Source organism: Molossus molossus, unplaced genomic scaffold (assembly GCF_014108415.1).
Source record: "Molossus molossus isolate mMolMol1 unplaced genomic scaffold, mMolMol1.p scaffold_m16_p_18, whole genome shotgun sequence".
NCBI classification, from domain to species: domain Eukaryota; kingdom Metazoa; phylum Chordata; class Mammalia; order Chiroptera; family Molossidae; genus Molossus; species Molossus molossus.
Window position 1 is genome coordinate 60,042,842 of NW_023425353.1, and position 18,443 is coordinate 60,061,284.

The window sequence follows — 18,443 nt, forward strand, 5'->3', positions numbered from 1 at the left end:
GTATGTCACTTTCCAGGAATACATCTAAACTAAAGTGATAGATGGAAAAAAATTACATAACTTGGCAGCCTGCACTTTGTTTTGAAAGCTAAAGTTGCATTTGCAGACTTGTGCAATAGAAACATGGACTTGGGTAGGATTTGAAGAATAATTACTGTCCTTATAATGAATTGAAGTTGAAGATTTAAAGCTACTTTTCTGCCCCCTTAGCTTAGAGTTCTATTTTTGAAAATTAAATATGCTCAAGTGAAACTTTTTTGGGGGGAACTACTGTCCAAATAAAGCAAGTTCTTACCACTTAGATTTTCTTGTTACTTTTATTAAAATTACTAGCTGAGGTGCCAAGGATAATATACAGTATAGAAGAAATTCGCTTTTTTCTCCAACACCTATACATAATACAGGTTTCTTATTTAAAGAATCTTAACAGAAACAGAATTAATAATTTAGTTTTGGTTTCTGAAATTACTTTGTAGAAACAGTGTAGCACAGTGGTGCAAAGCACAGATTTTGTATGTCAGATGGCTCACCTCTTTTCCACACTGGCCCCGTAGCCTCGGCCAAGTTACTACTCTGCCGCCAATGGAGCTACTGATAGCCAACTGTAAGGATCAAGTGAGGGTGATGTAAAGTATTTCACATGTAACTGGTATATTGTACTCATTTAGTAAGTGGTGGTTGATATTTATTATTACAGTAATTACTGAAACATAAACATTAGTACACATTAACATTGGCTTAAGTTTATATATTTATGTGTGCATATGTTGAGATAGTCAATATATATTTTTGACTTATACATACATATATATAGAGAGAGAGAGAGAGAGAGAGAGACCCAGATATGCGAGTCGTATCATTTCCATTTGCACGGGAGAATGACTTTATGCCTCTTATAGTTGACAGTTCAACTCTTAAGATATTAGTATCCTAATGAAACATTTTTTTTAGAGTAGGCAGATGTTTATAAAGGGTGGGCGGTTTGAAATAAGAATTCAGTTTCCATTTACTTCAGGCTTCTCAAAATTTTTTAAAAACATGAAGTTATAAAAGGAAATGTTATGGAAACTTATTTTATTCTTCCTCTGATTTTACAGCTGTCCATGGCAACATTGAAAATGAGTTCCTTATTTTCACCAGATATTCTTATATGAGAAGATCCATTTCAAAGAGTGTAAATATTTTTTCTTCTGTTGGCCCAGCATGGCAGGATTCAAGCGAGGATATGATGGAAAGATCGCTGGATTATATGATCTGGATAAAACCTTGGGCCGAGGCCATTTCGCAGTGGTGAAACTTGCCAGGCATGTCTTCACCGGGGAAAAGGTGGCCGTGAAAGTTATTGACAAGACAAAATTGGACACACTAGCGACTGGCCATCTCTTCCAAGAAGTGAGGTGCATGAAACTGGTGCAGCACCCCAACATCGTGCGCCTCTATGAAGTGATTGACACCCAGACCAAACTGTATCTCATTCTGGAACTTGGGGATGGAGGAGACATGTTCGATTACATAATGAAACACGAGGAGGGTCTTAATGAAGACTTGGCCAAGAAGTACTTTGCTCAGATAGTTCATGCTATATCTTATTGCCATAAACTCCATGTGGTTCACAGGGACTTAAAACCCGAGAATGTGGTCTTCTTTGAAAAACAAGGTCTTGTGAAGCTGACAGACTTTGGTTTCAGCAACAAATTTCAGCCAGGGAAGAAGCTCACAACTAGCTGTGGATCTCTCGCATATTCTGCTCCAGAAATTCTGCTTGGTGACGAGTATGATGCCCCCGCAGTAGGTAGGTCACCTGCCAATATCTGCACACTTGAATTCTACTGGCTAGAGTGCAGTTGGTCGAATCAATTGTTTGTTTTTTTAATATCTACAAGTAATTTCTAAGAGAATTTCTGTTAACTGCATCTTAATGACCGGGTTGAGTTTCACGAATGCTGTATATCCCCAAAGCGGGCAGTTAGTTTCTTTTGCCTTTTAAATGGCAAATGTTTAAAGTATATTTGTCAGAACCGAGGAAAATGGGAAAGTTAGCATTTCAGGTAATCTCTTAACTGCTTCTTGTAATTTTTTTTAAAGGTCTGGTACTTTTCCAATCTTAGATTCTTCTAGTCACCTCCTCTCTGTAAATACGGTTAGTAGTCACTGAGACCCATGTTGGAAGGTACTGTGAACATCGCGGTGCAGTGTGGAGAGTTTGACATTGGAATCCTGAATGGTGTACTTGATCTCTCTGCTTCATTCCTTCATCTACAGAGTAGGATTAGGTCAGATACAGGGACCATGTTAGCGGGTACAGGACACTGCTCTTCACGTTAGTGTGTTCTGGAGAAGAAGAGCTGATGCATGGCTCCGGAAGGGGTGTCCCACTGCAGGTGTTCCTGAGATGGGTGGGGCTTGTTTTTACCTTATTTTTAATAATGATGCTTGATTATGGTCTGGGAATGAGAGTTATGATAGAAACACACTGCATTTTTTCAGTGTTCAAGTGCATGCTAACAAATGTCAGTCTGATACTATATCTTTAAAAAGAAAAACAATTTTAAAACCAGGTAATTTAGCCAAAAATTATCCTATATTCGCCGAGGTGAGAGCAGTTGGCCTTCACCATATCGAAGGTGTGCAGTTTGTTTTAGAGCCGTGGTTCTTCACTTTCTCTGGTTCGGTGATGCTTGAGTTCTGGTGAAGGCTATGGACGCATCTTAAAACTGTGCTGGAGCATCTTTAATTGTTTTCTTTGACCTAACTTATTGTACGTGAAGAACATCTCAAAATCCAGTGTGAACTGGAATATGACTATCTGGTCTATCTGAAAAGAATTGCCTTGTCTTATGGAAAAGTAGGTTGGTGAAACATAAGTCAAGACATTTGGAACTGTTCATTTCTATGCAGCTTATGGTTGATATGTGAGATTTTGGAAATCCTGGTGTGTTCAAGCCGAGAGTTGTGGTTAATCTGGAAGCCACATTTGATGTACTGAGGCCGTAGCTCCTTGCCTGCTCTGGTCTCAGCTTCCCTCTTCCAGAAGAGTCTTCTAGAGAACCTTGCAAATGGGTGGCCCCCAAGAGAGCTGATTGCAGCGTTGTGTGTCTAATACGTTCAGATACTTACATACTTTCTCTGAGAATTTCGTGAAGGGTTGCTTCTTCCCATGCAGGCAATGCCACCTAAGCCATGAGCGTGTGTGTCTTAGGGAGGAGATGGGGGGCAGGGGGGGGTGGGTTAGGAGGAGGTCTCCTTTCCTCCATCCTGCTGCGAGGTTTTCATTTGTCCACAGTTTAGGTGAGAGCAGACCCTGGGGCTCTGGGCAAAGCCAGGTAGGGACTGCAGTGGGGACGGCTGTAAAAGGGGAATGCTTTGGGTCCCCAGACGGAGGTGACCGAGGTGACAGTGTCAGGGAACCACCACTGATAAAGGAAACAGCAGTTCCCTTTCATCCGTTCATGTCACTCCTCTGTTCACTTTCAAGCTTCCCACGTCATTGAGAACCAAAACCCGAGCCCTCCCAGTGGATGGCCCTTGACATTGGCTTCCCCGCTTCTTCCCTGACGTGTCCCTCCCACTGTTCCCAGTCGGCTCCAGCCACACTGCCTCCTGCCTTCAGTCACACTCCACTTGCACTCCTGCCACAGGTCCCTTCCACGTCCCACCCCTGGGCCTCGGCCAGTCCTGCCCACATCCCACACCTCCTGGTGGCCTCACCATCTGCTCCAGGGGTGGAGGGCTGCCCCTGCCTTTCTCCTGCCCCACTGAACTCATTCCGCTGGTCTCTCACTTCCCCTCGTGAAGTGGGGTAATCACAGTCCCTGCCTTTAGGACTGTCATGGGCGTTAGCTCAATGACTAGTGCGTGCGAAGTACTTAGCCTTACGCCAGAGGCACGCTCGGCCTTCAGCGACCAGCTGTGGCGTCTTGGCACATCCTCCCGGAGAGTCAGACTTCTTTCCCTGCGGTCCCAGCGGCTGTGCCTGGACCGGGTCGTGCCGCCCTCCTCCCACGTGCTTGCTTCTCGGGAGAGTTTCTGGAATGGTGGCTGCCGTGGGAGAGTTGGGAGCAAGGGCAGGCCTTTGCTCCTGTGTTTTTCTCCTTCATGGTTTCAGTTGCGTTTAACTTTCCGAATGTGAGGTTATTTGTATCTAAGGAGTAGGTTAACTTCTAAAGTAGGTGCTTTCTGAGTGTGTGTTAAATGTTAGATAAATGAAAAAATGGAAGTCCTAGTATTTATTTGATAACCAGTTAGTTTCTGGGATCTTCAGAGAGCTTTTCAACCCCCAACAGTCACTATTTTAATACAGAAACACACGTAGAAACTGAAACCACGTACGTTCACTTCAGGTTATAGCACAGGAAACCTTTAGCGAGCTGAAAACATCAAATCTGATGGGGTATTTTTTAAAGCTCTTTTTGTGTGTTTCGGAGTGGGGAGGAGAGAGAAACTAAGCCGGTAAAGAAAGTCTGGTTTGCAGAAGGGAACATCAGTAGTCGGAGTAGACGCTGGAATCGGGTAGGAGGCCCCTGGCTGTGGATGACCGCCGCGTGACGAGCTGCGAGGAACACGCGTGTGCTGACAGGCAGGCAGGGTGCTGCCTCCGAGGAGGCCCTGGCGGGACCAGGCAGTGCAGCTTCTGGGGAAACCCTGGCCGCGCGCGCGGTCCGGAGTTGTCCTGACTCCCAGGGTGGCCTCTTGGTGACATTAACATGCAGAGTTACTTCTGGGTTTAATTCTTTCAAGGGCTGTGGCTTCTGTCAGTCGGGTCCTCAGAGCTTAATGTTCACTTTGGTAGAGAAGGTGGAGCAGACCTGGATAGGGTGCCACCGAGACGCACTTGGGACCGGCGCTTCGTTACAGCCGGATTGCAGATCCGAGTCCGTCACTGTTGCTGCCTCTCTGGTTGCCATCGTTCGCTGTAACCCGTTTTCTTTCTTTCTTTCTTTTTTATCCTCACCCGAGGACATTTTTCCATTTTTTGTTCAGATAGAGTGGGAGGGAGAGAGGAAGAGAGGGAAAGAGAGAGAGAAACATCGACGTGAAAGGGACACATCGAGTGGCTGCCATCCACACGACCAACCAGGGTCGGGGACAAACTGCAACCGAGGTACGTGCCCTTAGCGGGAACCGAACCCGGGTCTCTCAGGACCACAGGCCGATGCTCCAACCGCTGAGCCAAACCGGCCAGGGCTGTAACCCATTTTCTAGAGCACCTACTTGTCTTTGGAAAACATTGACTTACCCAACTTACTTTGATTTATTAGCCTTATAGTGATGTGATGTATAATACAAGACAGTGCCTAATTTAATAGTTTAAATTTTTTTAAATTCAGAATTATTTTCAACTTGGAACCAATGGAGCACCTCAGGATGTGTGCAATGTCTGTAAGAAGGAAAACATGACTGTGGCATGAGACTCTCTTTGTAGAAGCACCCAATTCTGGTGCACGGGACGCAGCCAGGCACAGAGTAGGCTCACCAGTTGGATAAAAGAACAGGGGTTGTTGATGTTAAAAAAAGAGGATGATGAAATGCAGAGGGTACATGCCCCGATGGCCTCTTCCCTATGGAACTGGATGGGGTGATGCCAAGTTGTGCACACTCCAGATGGCTCACTGTCCCTCTTGCTCAACAGTAGGGTCCTTGAGAGAGGGAACTGTGTGTTTGTTTATATCTTATCTGTGTCCCGTCCTCATCACCTGGTAGACAGGACAAGCTATTAATGTTTGTTTAAATGAATCAGTGTCACAGGGGTGAACTAAAACGAAAATGTACGTGCCTCTAAACTTCTCTGCGGAGTTCACTGGTGGTCGTCCTCCGTGGCCCTCTTGGCGTCTATGTGCCTCTTCCTGCCTTCTATAAGTATATGTCGTGAGTCCTGGACCCCCCGCGGGTCTGGGGGAAGCTCCGGTGCCTCTTCAGAGAGGTGCAGGAGTGGTAGGGGTTTTCACAAAGGTACAGAATTGTAACTGATTGCTGCTTCTCCAGGGTATTTAGAAATAGCGTGAGGAATTGTTCTGGCTCGGTGGGAATTTCAAGACAGCAGCGCACCCAGCCTGACTTGGGAGTTTAGGAGAGGCAGGCTCCGGCCTGGGGGCCCTTCCCCGGGACAGCCCTCAGGGGCGCGGCAGCAGGGACTAGAACTCGAGGGGAGAGGCCAGCAGCACTGCCCTGAGCTGCCCCCAGCTTCCTGAGACCCAGGTCCCCGCCTGGCCACGGCCGCACTGAGCCGCCACGCAGACAGCTCCCTGGCTCCGGGGCCCCCCAGCGCTGCCCCTCTTCCTTTCATCACATTGTATAAGACTGTTGGGGACTTTTATGAAACATCAGTGATTTCAGTATCAGAGTTTTCTAAATTCTTGAAGCAAGTTATTGGTGCTAAAAAGTACAGTGGAAGTGATCCCTGCTGTAGCTCCTCACGCTATGGAGAGATTGGCCTGTGGGTTTGTGCAGGGACCCTTGTGAACCACGTGTCCCCGGCCACAGGCTGAGCATCAACAGCGCAGTGCGGAGAGAACGTGTCCAGGCTTTCATTGCTTTTTATATTCCTATAAAGAGCTTTGGGCCTGTTCAGTTCAAGTATGTACACATCATAATATTCTGTTAAGCACAGTTAATTTTTAATTTTTACAAGTAATAAATGAATGTTCTTGTAAGAGAGTTCAAATAATACAAGGGTATATTGAATGAAAAGAATAAACTCCCCTTTGCTTGTCCCTCCTAGCCCCTCTCCTGTACTTAGAGGTCGCATGCAGGGATGCACGTTTGCCCAGACGCTGCTCAGGAATGACCTGATAAGTGGTAGTGTCCATGTTTTCTGGAGGAGAGAAGTAAGGTGTGTAGGAGCCAGGCCAGGAATACATAGCTGATTAAATGGCCAAAGTAGGATTTGAACCCAGGTCGCTACTGAAAGAATAAAAAAACGATGGTGTTTTGGCCTGGGTTAGTGTTCCCTCTTCACCTGTCAAGGTTGCTTTCTACTGGTGCCAAGGTCGGGTTTGTAACAGGGCTTGTGAGACAGTGCTGAGTTGGAAGGTGTCTTCTTTGGTTTGGGCTGATGTGAACCTGCGCAGCCACAGTGTGGGACTGATAACCTTTTGACTCCTCGAACTTTTTCCTGTTTTCTTTTGACTTATAAAACAAATGTGCACAGGCCTTAAACAACTAAAACAAACTGCAGCTTGTCTTCACTGACTGATCCTCGTCCCGCCTTTTCCTCCTCTCTCTCCTTTTCCTCTTCGCCACTATTGAAGGACATGAATAATCACCTTCTGCCCCGAGTCCTGCACCTCTGCTTCAGCTGCCTTTGCGGGGCTCTGCCCTGTGTGGCAGGACCACCTCCCACAGGGGCCATGCTCGGAGTGATGGAGGGAAGGAGAATCCGTAGCTACAGCTCACTGTGTTATGCAGAATCGCCAGGTGGCCCAGCTCACCAGGCTGGAGGGCAGTGTGGGAAGACCTCAGGGGAGATGAGGGTCTGTGGGGGCCTCTGAAGGGTCTAAACACAGGCTCTGGCAGGACTGGCAGGGTCTCCCTGACCTGAGTGTCAGAGGACCCGCCGAATGCAGTCTGGGATGTCTCCCAAGTTTTGATTGGGTGGAGTTGCCACGGACCAGGCCAGAACATAATTGGGAACCAATAGGTTTGGGTGAGAGATATGAGTTAGATTGGGCAGCATTGCTTTTGGAGTCCCCAGGGGGCATTAAGCACGTAAATGGACGCAGGTCTGGGAAAGACATTTTAACTTTTTTTTTTTTTTTGGTAAGAAAAGAAATAATTTCTTGTTAAGTAATAAAACTTGGCTTTTACATAGAATGTTGATAAAACCAGGAATAACAGAGATACCCCAAAACGTGGAGTTGCCCAGATTCTTCACTTCTCTCCTGCTTTCATTCTAACAGTCAGTTCGGATAACCTACAGTTTTCTACTTTAAAACGGTCTCTATCTAGTCATGTCCCTGAGAACCAACCACTGATCTTGTTCGGAAAGAATCTTCAGGGGCTGACGCTCTCGGTGACGTTGGCTGCAGATGAGCAGTTCCCACTGTGTACCAGGAGTGCACGCCAGGAGACCGTAGGCCTCAGGTTCATGGTGTTGTCCACGGAGCGCAGCTCCTGGGTTTATCACAGAACCGGCCGCGCATGTCTGCAGCGGCCTGGCTGTTCTCAGAAAGCATTGCGTTTCATCAGTGCTGGGTCATATGTCAGTTGCTGGTGACCACAGTTGGAACTGACAAGTGGTTGCATAAATCCTGCCGATTGTAAGTGGTGAAAGGTACTGGTCCCTACTTCGCCTGTCGTGGTTTTAGAACATTTTATTCCTACTGCATCTTCCATGACTCATGGCTACACTGATAAAAGAGACAAAAATAGAGGTTTCTACCTAAAACCCTTCTTCTCTGCTTCCCATTTTTATTACTTTCTAATCCTTATTCTTTTTTTTTCACTGTCTAGAAAATTTACTTCAGAAATGACTTTTAGAAGATCTCTCAGGAGTCATGACATTTTCCCCAGCCCACCACCCCCTTTGGCAGTTGCTTGTCCTAAAAGTCATCATTAGCATGTTTTTTTGTTTTCATTTTAATCTTTTGTTAGCCTGCCTACAGTGAACATTGTAATACAAACTCATCTCTAACACTAGAAATAGCATATTTCAATTTTACTATGACGACTGGACCTACTGAATATTAGCCAATGAGACTTCCTGCTCATTTTGTTATCCGATTCCCAGCTGGCTTGAGAGCCAGTTAGGGGCGCCAGGAACTCCCACCCTTATTGCTAACAAAGACTTCATTATCTTTCCACCCCTTTCCACATTCTGAGTTGGAAGATTTTTTTTTTTTAACCAAAGGAACTGTATTTTTTTTTTTTAATCCTCACCCGAGGATATTTTTACATGTATTTTCAGACAGAGTGGGAGGGAGGGAGAAAGAGAGAGAGAGAGAAACATCAATGTGAGAGAGACACATCGACTGGTCACCCACCACCCACACAACTCCAACTGGAGCCGAGGATGAACCTCAACCGAGGTACATGCCCTTAGCTTGAACCGAACCCGGGACTCTCTGGTCCGAAGGCCAACGCTCTAACCACTGAGCAACTGGCCCAGGTGGAACGGTATTTCTTTTCTTTTTTTATCCTCACCTGAGGACATTTTTCCTTTTTTTGTTGTTGTTGTTGTTCAGAGTGGGAGGGAGAGAGAGGAAGAGAAAGAGAGAGAGCAACATTGATGTGAAAGGGACACATCGAGTGGTTGCCACCCACACGACCCAACCAGGGTCGGGGACAAACTGCAACTGAGGTACGCGCCCTTAGCGGGAACCGAACCCGGCTCTCTCCGAGCCACAGGCCAATACTCTAACCACTGAGCCAAACTGGCCAGGGCTGGAACGGTATTTCTTAAGTGATACTTTCTTTTTCCATTTTTATTAACCAAGGGTTTATAGCTAGATCTGAAATCTAAGCATGTTATTTAAATAGTATCAACATTGTTTGATTTTCAGATTGTTGATTGATGTTTGTTAGCCTGCGTGCCTTTACTATGAATAGAGAACTCCATTAACATTTTTAAAAATGGAAATATTGTGAAGTCTCTGTTTCTTGTTCTCTCTCCTCCCCTCCCCCCAACCCTCAATTACAGACTCATGGATCCCTAAGGTCCTAGGTCCTAGGAACTCAAGTTGAGGCTATCTATGATCTATAACTTGGGGGTTTGTAGTTTTATTAGCCAGTTTTTTTTTTAATGGAAAAATCATTTAAATTATCCACTAGAATGAATTTTTAAGGCAAGTACCACCTCCTTCCCCATTTGTGGGGGAATGTAATAGGTAATCCTTCTTGATACCCCTTAACCCCGCAGACCCAAACTCCTGCATCATCACCTTTTCTTTAACGTGCATTAATAAAAGGACTTCCCTGCTCCTCTCTCCCATCTGAGTTTTTCTTCTCTCTGCTGGCTTTGTGTTCTTGAGCGTACCTCCTTTCTGTCACCACTGTCTACCTCGCAGGACGTGCTGTCTCCACCTGTCTGCGTGCTGGGTTCCGCGTCACACCTGTCCACAGCCACCGCAGCTGTGAGAGGAAGCAGACCCGTTACCATTCCTGTGTTGAAGATGGGGACTGGTTTTTAAATAACCCGGTTAGAGTCATACCACTTTGTGTCTGAACAGTGACACTTGTTATCTCTTTCCTTTGGTCCTTAGGATGAAAAAGTAAAATGATTCAAAGACAAAAAAGTAGAGTGCAAAGAGAAAAAAAAGGCAGGAAAATAAGTAACTGGAGTAAATGGCCCCAACTAATCATGCTGTCCCAGTGGAGGGCCGAGGGCCTTCTGAAACTGGCCCTGCTGCGCTGCTGCTCCGCCGGGTGGCTGCTCCCACCTCTGCGCTGTGCAGGGCACTGTGTTCCTAGGTGCCCAGGTGTCAGCATCCCGTGTTCTGAAGCTACTTGAGCCCTAACCGGAAGCAGTATATGTATTTATGTTGGTTTTATTTTTTGACTCTTCTAATCAGGCATCACTTCCTAGCCTGCAGAGTGAGTGAGTGTGCTCGGGCAAATGACCCTGAAGAGAACATGTCCAAATAATTGGGCTTGCATGTTGCTGTTGAGGTTAATATTTAACAGAGAAAGACAAGTTTGTTTAACCAAAGGAGGATTTAGGGTAGTCATTAGTCAATATTTATATTACTCATTGTATTTTTCAAACATCAGTTTTGTGTAATTGCGCTGTCCAATACCATCTTCAGTTTAGCATGGAGACAAAGTGAAAACCAAACTACTTTATCCACAGTTCCAGTATGAGGTGGTAGAAGAAATAATGTAACCAAATTCATTTTATAAAAAGTATTTTTGTAGGGTCTATATGGAAGGATATGAATTTATTGTATCTCAGATACAATACGTAGTCATGGTTAGGTTTGGGTATAGTAGTAATATTAGGCATTGTCCATATTTTAACAACAGAAGATTTTTATTTTAACCCTAATTTTTATATTTATGCACTTTTTTTGGGTAAGCCATTTAAAATCCTCCTTCTTTGGGGAGGAGATAGCCACGTGTATGTTGTGAACAAAAACTTGGTGAAAAGTCCCTCCTTGTGTTGTAATGAGCAGTAATGAAAAGGTGGGTTTACATTATAGTCCATTTCTAGAATATAACTGCTTTGTAAGATGAGAGACATGCATTAAAAGGAGAATAATTGTAATTGCCACTTGTTTACAGTGGCAGCTTGAGAGTTGGGGCAGGTGGCCAAAAATAGCAGGTTCAAGCTGTACAAAGAGGGTTTAAGTTAAACATCAACCTATATACATTTCCTTTTAAAATCGTAATAAAGTACTATTGGGGTAATAAATTCTCACTGGATGGTAAGGAACAGGTGCCACTAGCCACCACTCCTCAAGGGGGATGGCTGTCTGGATCCACGATCGAGGTGAAGAATTGTGGGTCAGCGAGAGGCATGCGCGCCGAGCCAGCTGCCGGGCCCGAGCAGGAAGGGCCGGGAATCCACGCACCCAGCAAGCGGTGCCAGGCAGGCTGCTTAGGACACTGCAGAGCCCAGGGTTTGGACCCAGCGCTTCTTGGGTCCCTTTCATTCTCATTCATGTAAATGTTTCAGTGTTAGTAGACTTTTCCATCTGCTCTGCTCATTTCTGTTGGAGCATCCTTAGGAAAATTTACTGTACATATAAAAAACCACACTGTGTATAGCTTGTGTGTTTGTGCTTTTATTACCCTCTTTGTTTAGTTTGGACCAAGGAAAAGGCTTTTTATTAACAAGTTTTAATTATCTTGGAAAATAACATGGAACCTGCATTATTTGGGGTATTTAAACTTAAATGGAAACAGCAGTTGAGTGTTAACAGATGTGGTCACACAGGCCGTGCGGCCTGCTCCTCCATTCTCATCTAAGACTCTGTGGTTTAGAAAGCTTTAAAAAAAAAAATTTTTTTTTTAATCCTCACTCAAGAATGTGTTTATTGACTTTTTTAGAGAGGAAGGGAGAGAGAGGGAAACATCTATTGGTTGCCTCCCATACGCACCCCAATCAGGGATCGAACCCATAACCTAGGTATGTGCCCTGGGTGGGAATAGAACCCACAGCCTTTTGGTGCATGGGACGACGCTCAACCAACTGAGTCACCCAGCCAAGGCTAGGAAGCATTTGAATTTATTTCTTATATAAATGTTTATATAATCATGTCTATACTTTAGTTTTTGGAATGAATTAATTTATATGATAGCCTTCCTAAATGGATTTATTCTTTTTTCATCTGAAGAGACATCATTTTTCCATCTAATCGATGGCTTTGTTTTTTATTTAATAGCAAGAAGTAAGGGGTTCTTTGTTACTCTAGGAGTTACGTGCTGCTAGAGTTGGGAGGGTCCTCAGATGCCCCTTTCCAGCTGACAGCCGAGCACGACGCTGTGCAGTGTTCCACGGGGGCGTCCAGCCTTTGCTGGGATGCCTCTAGTGATGGGAAACGTACTTCCTTTTCCAGTGTTTTAACAACTTTCTTCAGTAGGTCCTGCTGTTTTTAAGCCAAAGTGTGCCTTCTGGTTACTTAGACTTTCAGTTCAGTTCTGTCCTCTCAAATAATACAGAACCAGTCTGTTTCCTCATTGACAACCCAGGAATATTTCTCCTGTTCTAGCTTGAATTTTTTCATCTATAAAATGATCATGAGTTACATGATCTGGTTATCTCACCAGGATTGAGATAAAGTAACTAAGATCACTGTGACCTTAGGCAAAAATCCTTTTCATATCTCAGAGTATTACCGTAGTTCTAGCTCTGGTGTATCATGCAATGGGAGAACAGCTGTGCGTGGCCATCAGATTGGGAACCTTGAGAGGTACTGACCAGTTGATGTTCTTGCCAGTAACTAATAAATTAATTCGTCTCTTCATTTAAACATTTATTGACAGTTCACTATGTACCTGGCACTTTTGGGCCTTAAGTGGATATACACAGTGAGCAAGACAGATACCGTTTCTGCCTCATTGGGGCTTAACATTTCTTTCCTAAATCTTTTTACTTTTAGATGTAAATGCTTTGACTTGTTGTTCTCCTTTAACTCAGGTGTTTTTGGTTTTCTGACTAGTGCAGTATGTAACAGTGTGTCTTTGATTTGTAGATATATGGAGTCTGGGAGTGATCCTTTTCATGCTGGTGTGCGGGCAGCCTCCCTTTCAAGAGGCCAATGACAGTGAAACGCTGACCATGATTATGGATTGTAAATACACAGTGCCGTCCCATGTGTCCAAAGAGTGCAAAGAGTAAGTAACATGGAGTATGCGATTATCCAGGTTCATTTCAATTTTTGAACTTAATATTTCTGCTCTTTTAACCCCAGACTATGATTGGAAATTTAATACTAGAGTAGAGTGTATTACTTTATTTCTTAAGTATGCCAGTTTTTAAGAAACTCATTACTTGTTTCTTTAGCCTCCAGGAGTGGGGGTTACTTTCCCTTGAAATGAGACGTTACCACGAGAGCTGCTTCTTTCTGTCTGCGTGAGCAGCAAGCAGGACCACCTGGAGTTATTTTCCTTTCCAGAGAGGAGTTAGGGCACTTCTGAAATAGACCATCAACACACCGTTTTAGGGTTTGCATGGTGTGTCTCATCCATTGTTCACACACTCCTCCCCCCAGCTGACTAAAGAGCTCTGTTTGGTTTATGTGACTATGGGAGCCAACCAAAAATAAACTCTAAGTCGATTATTTGGGATTTAAAGTACCACACGGTGTAGTGAGAAATACAATGGGATAAAGGAACTGTCGGAAGTTCAGTCTTTTGACATTCTGGGTGATACTCGTAAATGAGCTCGGCTAAGATTAGAGCCACTACTTAAAGGGTTTTGCTGTAGGAACACAGTTTGAGCTTCTCCCATCAGCTGGTAACTGTGGTGTCAGGTGGGTGCCAAACTCACTGGGGGATCACTGTGATTATATAAATGTCTGATTGCTATGCTGTACACCTGAAATTAATATAATATTGAATATCAACTGTAACTAGAAACACCCCCTTCCCCCCCCAAAAAAAAAGAAGAGAGAGAGAGACGGAAATCTGATAGCTTGAAGAATTTTTTCTCCAAGTAGAGCCCCATCTTGGGCCATTGGTGGGTCATTAAGAACTTAGGCGTTCAAACTCTCGGGATTCAAATACTAGCTTCTCCCTTTACGAATGATGTGAGAATGATAGGACCTGCCTTTTAGGTTTATTGTGAAAATGAAATGAGTTAATGTATATAACGCTCTTAGCCCAGTCCTTAGCACTAGCACATGGGAAGCGCCTGGTATGATTGATGGCGGTGGTGTCTGTCCTCACCGTTACTATTTCTACCCCAGGAAGCAGGGGATGTGTTGTGCACATGTTAAATGTTTGTAATTCAGGGTATCTCCACGGCCCCCACTGAAAAACTAAAACTTATTTTTATACTGAAATATATTATTCACAAGAATGTTTGTTATAAAATGAACACCTCTGTGCCGGTTAGTCCAGCTTAAGAAATGGAACGGTTCTAATAGCTTAGAAGCCTCTGTGCCTCCCTCCTAGAGGAATTATCTTTAATAATCACAGGACTGTTCAGTTTTCTACTTTCTCCTGTGTCAGTTTTGCTAAGTTGGGTTTTTCAAGGAACTCCTTCGTTTTATCTAAACTTTCAGATTTATTGGCCTCGGGTATTTATAATATCTTCCAGTTATATTTTTAAAGTGTACAGTTCAGTGGGAATGTTGCTCTTTTTCATTCCAATATTGGTTCCTTTGGCTTTCTCTTATTTTGGTCTTGGACAATCTAGCCTGAGGTTTAGTATTTGATTCGTTTTTTTAAAAGAACTGCCTGTGTTTGTTTTAATGATGGATTTACCTCCCTTTCCAGCCTGATTACACGGATGCTACAGAGAGATCCCAAGAGAAGGGCCTCTTTAGAGGAGATTGAAAACCATCCTTGGCTTCAGGGCGTGGACCCTTCTCCAGCCACCAAGTATAACATCCCCCTCGTGTCGTACAAGAACCTCTCGGAGGAGGAGCACAACAGCATCATTCAGCGCATGGTGCTCGGGGACATCGCGGACCGAGACGCTATCGTTGAGTATGTCACCACTCTCCTGTTTGGGGCCACGGTGTAGGATTCTTGGAATGGCTCCCTCTCTACTAGCCAGGGCTTGTGGACACTGTTGGGTAGAGATCCCGGTTGGCAGGGTCATGTCATTTATCTCTGGAGTTTCCAGCCCAGGGCTTGGCTCATAGGTTCTGTTGGTTTTGTTTTTACTTCTGTGCTAGTGACCAGGGGATGTGTTACCGAGCGCTGTGGCCTCCTCCCTTCCTACTGGGTGGTTGGAACAGCCTGCTTTGTGTCCATGCCTTGTCCATGCAGCGTCCTCTCCATCCCCATGTCCCCACTGGTTCTAGAGCAAGCAGGGAGAATGGGGCAGTACCTCAGGTCCCTGAAGTCAGGGATTGGCACCTGGGGCCAGTCACACGTTTATGAGTCAAGTGCTGGTGGACCACAGCCACGCCCACTCATTCATGCCTGTCCACGCGGCAGCGCGGCAGCGGCAGAGTGCTTGTGAGGGCCCACACAGCCCGCCGAGTCACAGCCGTCCTGTCTGCTCCTCCAGAGCCCTGCTGCCAGCCTGGACCATCGGACCTGCAGGTTGCTAATTAAGTCATTTAACACCAAAGAAGGATTCCATAACCCAAGGAGTTTGGAAATCACCTGACTTTTTTTTAATAACCTGAGAAGTTTGGAATCCAGGATAATATGCAGATACAGTTGCTTTGGTATAGCAACGGTTCATTTCTGTAAGAGGTCCTATCTATAAAAATAGGAAGCATCTCCGCCAACGAAGAGTCAGAAGTTATTTAACCCGTTGAGATGGTTGGTGTGATGGAGAACGTCTTGCCAAGGACACTCACTTTAGGAATGTGTAGAAAATGGTTTTTTCTTTTTTGAGTAGATAAAGGCTATTTTTGTCTCCCTGAATTGGCTTAATGTTCTTAGCTTAAATAAATAAATACCTGCCATGGTATCATAGAGCTATTTGAGTTGTGTAAATTCGGTTATAAATCCAAAAGGAGGGGTCATGGAGATTCCGTGTGCCCATCACGGGTGAGCATGTGCTCAGGTGAAGCGGGGGCTGGACACCTAAGCCTCCGGCCGTCCCGTCCTCTCGTGCCCACCTCGGGCTTGGACTTGGGAGTCTTGTCCTCAGCCCGCCCTGCCCCGGTGAATCTGGGCCCCCTGTACCTGTTGCAGAAAGTGATCCCCATGTGCTTTCCTGAGTGTTCATTGTGTGTTCTCACTGACGACAGCAAGTTCCCGAAAAGCCTGGTTGCGTAGTCCTGGGCCTGTGGGTCCCCTGTCGCACTCTCGAGCCAGCGCGGAGAGCGGCAGGGCCCGGTGCTCTGCGGCCTTCTTCCCCGGCCCTCCCAGCCGCGGGCGCCGGACTCGCACTCAGAGCATTCGTTTTGAAATGGATGAATGAACACCTTGACAAAGCAGATGCTAGTGACAGGCTCTCAGTACATCAATGATTCATTTGTATCTGAAATTCCAATAAATGCAAAGAGTATAAAAGTAAAAACCGCCCCCCATGTTTATGATTAGTGTTTCAGTGCACATTCATATAGCTCCCTTCAAACTTCTGATGGCAGCCAGCAAGGAGCTCAATGAGAAGAAACACTGACACGATGGGAGGTTTGGGTGATGTGTGCAGCCCTGGAAGCCTCATTACTTTCATGCCTCCAGCCCTGCTGCTGTCAGCATTTTGGCTTTTTCTTACTAACTGAATATTTTTTTGCAGTTTTTTTTAGAATTCCAAGAGTGATCTAAACACTAGGTATTTTTCTTTGTTTATTATCTTTCATCATTTTAAAGATTCCAAATCATTGGATCTCATTTGCTTGTACTTTTTAAAAAAATCAGTTCTGCTTGTAAAAACCTGCTGCTGAGGCTTGTTCACTCTGTTTCCCTCAGAGCCCTGGAAACCAACAGGTACAACCACATCACAGCCACGTACTTCCTGCTCGCGGAGCGGATCCTGAGGGAGAAGCAGGAGAAGGAGATCCAGACCAGGTCTGCAAGCCCCAGCAACATCAAAGCCCAGTTTAGGTGAGAAAAACTCTTCACTGATTTTAGTAAGTGAACGTTTTGAAATAGTGAACTTTGTGTGTGTGTGTTTGTTTCATGCTTCCTAACTCTGGGCGAGACAGCAGGACCCGTGGTGGTGGCCTCACTGGAGAGGCCACCCGTGGGCTCTCCACGCGCGTGGGGGTCTTGGATTCATCGCCTCCAAGGGTGCCTCACCCCCCTGGGCTCGGTGGGCTGTGGCTGCCGGCCTGGCCAGGGCACGCGTTTGGACGAGTGCTCTCCAGCCGGGTGTCTCAGTTATTTCCATTAAGCTCTTGTAGGTCTGACATGTAGTAATGTATTCTTTTCTTTATTATTTTATTCCCAGGAAGAAGGCTGATTTTTTTCTCAGTTATTTGAAATATATATTTTTTAAATAACAGGGCATTTCTGGGCTATGATGTTAGCTCAGGATTTCAGGGATTTGACAGATGAGCTAGTTGACTTATTGGCTGCTTGACCTTGGGAGGTCACTTGACCTCTCTGTGACTCAGCCTCAGGATCTGGGGAATGGGGGTAAGAACACCGACTACCTCCTGGGACGCGGTGGCCAAATGAAGAACTTCCTCCTGGCTCCGGGATTTGCTGCAGCTGTTAGGAGAACTTCTCAGCCACCTCTCTTCTTCCGCTCCCTTACTTCCCCTCCCTCCCCTTCCCGAACTCTCCCTCTTCCTCCTCCTCCCCAGCTTCCATTTAAAGCCAAAGCATAAGAAGGGTTACCTTTTATGTCGTCATTATGACATTTATTTAGAATTTATATCCAGATAAAGTAACCCACAGAACTGTAGTGATTCAAAAACCAAAAGATGCTCCCAATTCTGAATAATTCTCTACTCGTCCATTCATCTCTGTGGTTATGTGTGTGTGAATATATAATTATTATTTAAAATAGGAAGAAAACCGTTAGGTTTTTAATTGCCTACAGTCAGCTTGCCATGGGTAGGTTGTTGCTTGGGCTGGAGCGGCAGAGGGGAGAGAAGAAAAGTCTCGGGGCTAAAGAATAAAGAGAAGTCTGAGCTGGAGCTGAGTTCAGGAACTATATTTATGTCCTGGACGTATTCTTGTGCAATGGAAACTCGGCTCGCTGTCCGCTGTCTGCTGTCTGCTGGGGAGAGGACGGGGCCCCGGGGAGCCAGGGGACTCCTGGGTGTGAGCTAGACCAGGAGAGGACGCTGAGGATAGGGTCAGCCTTGTCCTGACCGGAGCCCTCTGGTGGGGAAGCACAGCCTGCGGCGTCACCACGCACCAGGCCACCCGGCTGGGAGCCGCCCCAGGCCTTTGGAGAAGGGATGTTTGGGTTTGAGCTGTTTTCTGTT

At 45.4% G+C, this 18,443-nt stretch overlaps 1 protein-coding gene across 5 annotated transcripts in view; it reads left to right on the forward strand.

The window, feature by feature from the left end:
• The window catches only part of SNRK (SNF related kinase), a 39,276-nt gene that overhangs the window by 14,342 nt on the left and 6,491 nt on the right, over positions 1-18,443 (forward strand). For 3 of the 5 annotated variants that reach the window (XM_036266429.1, XM_036266430.1, XM_036266428.1), the window contains 4 exons: positions 1,098-1,792; positions 13,128-13,269; positions 14,875-15,087; positions 16,975-17,109. In XM_036266429.1, the coding sequence (XP_036122322.1) occupies positions 1,204-1,792; positions 13,128-13,269; positions 14,875-15,087; positions 16,975-17,109 (1,079 nt within the window). In that variant the 5' untranslated portion in view covers positions 1,098-1,203. The remainder of the gene's footprint in view (positions 1-1,097; positions 1,793-13,127; positions 13,270-14,874; positions 15,088-16,974; positions 17,110-18,443) is intronic. The other 2 variants (XM_036266431.1, XM_036266432.1) reach the window with 1 other exon arrangement.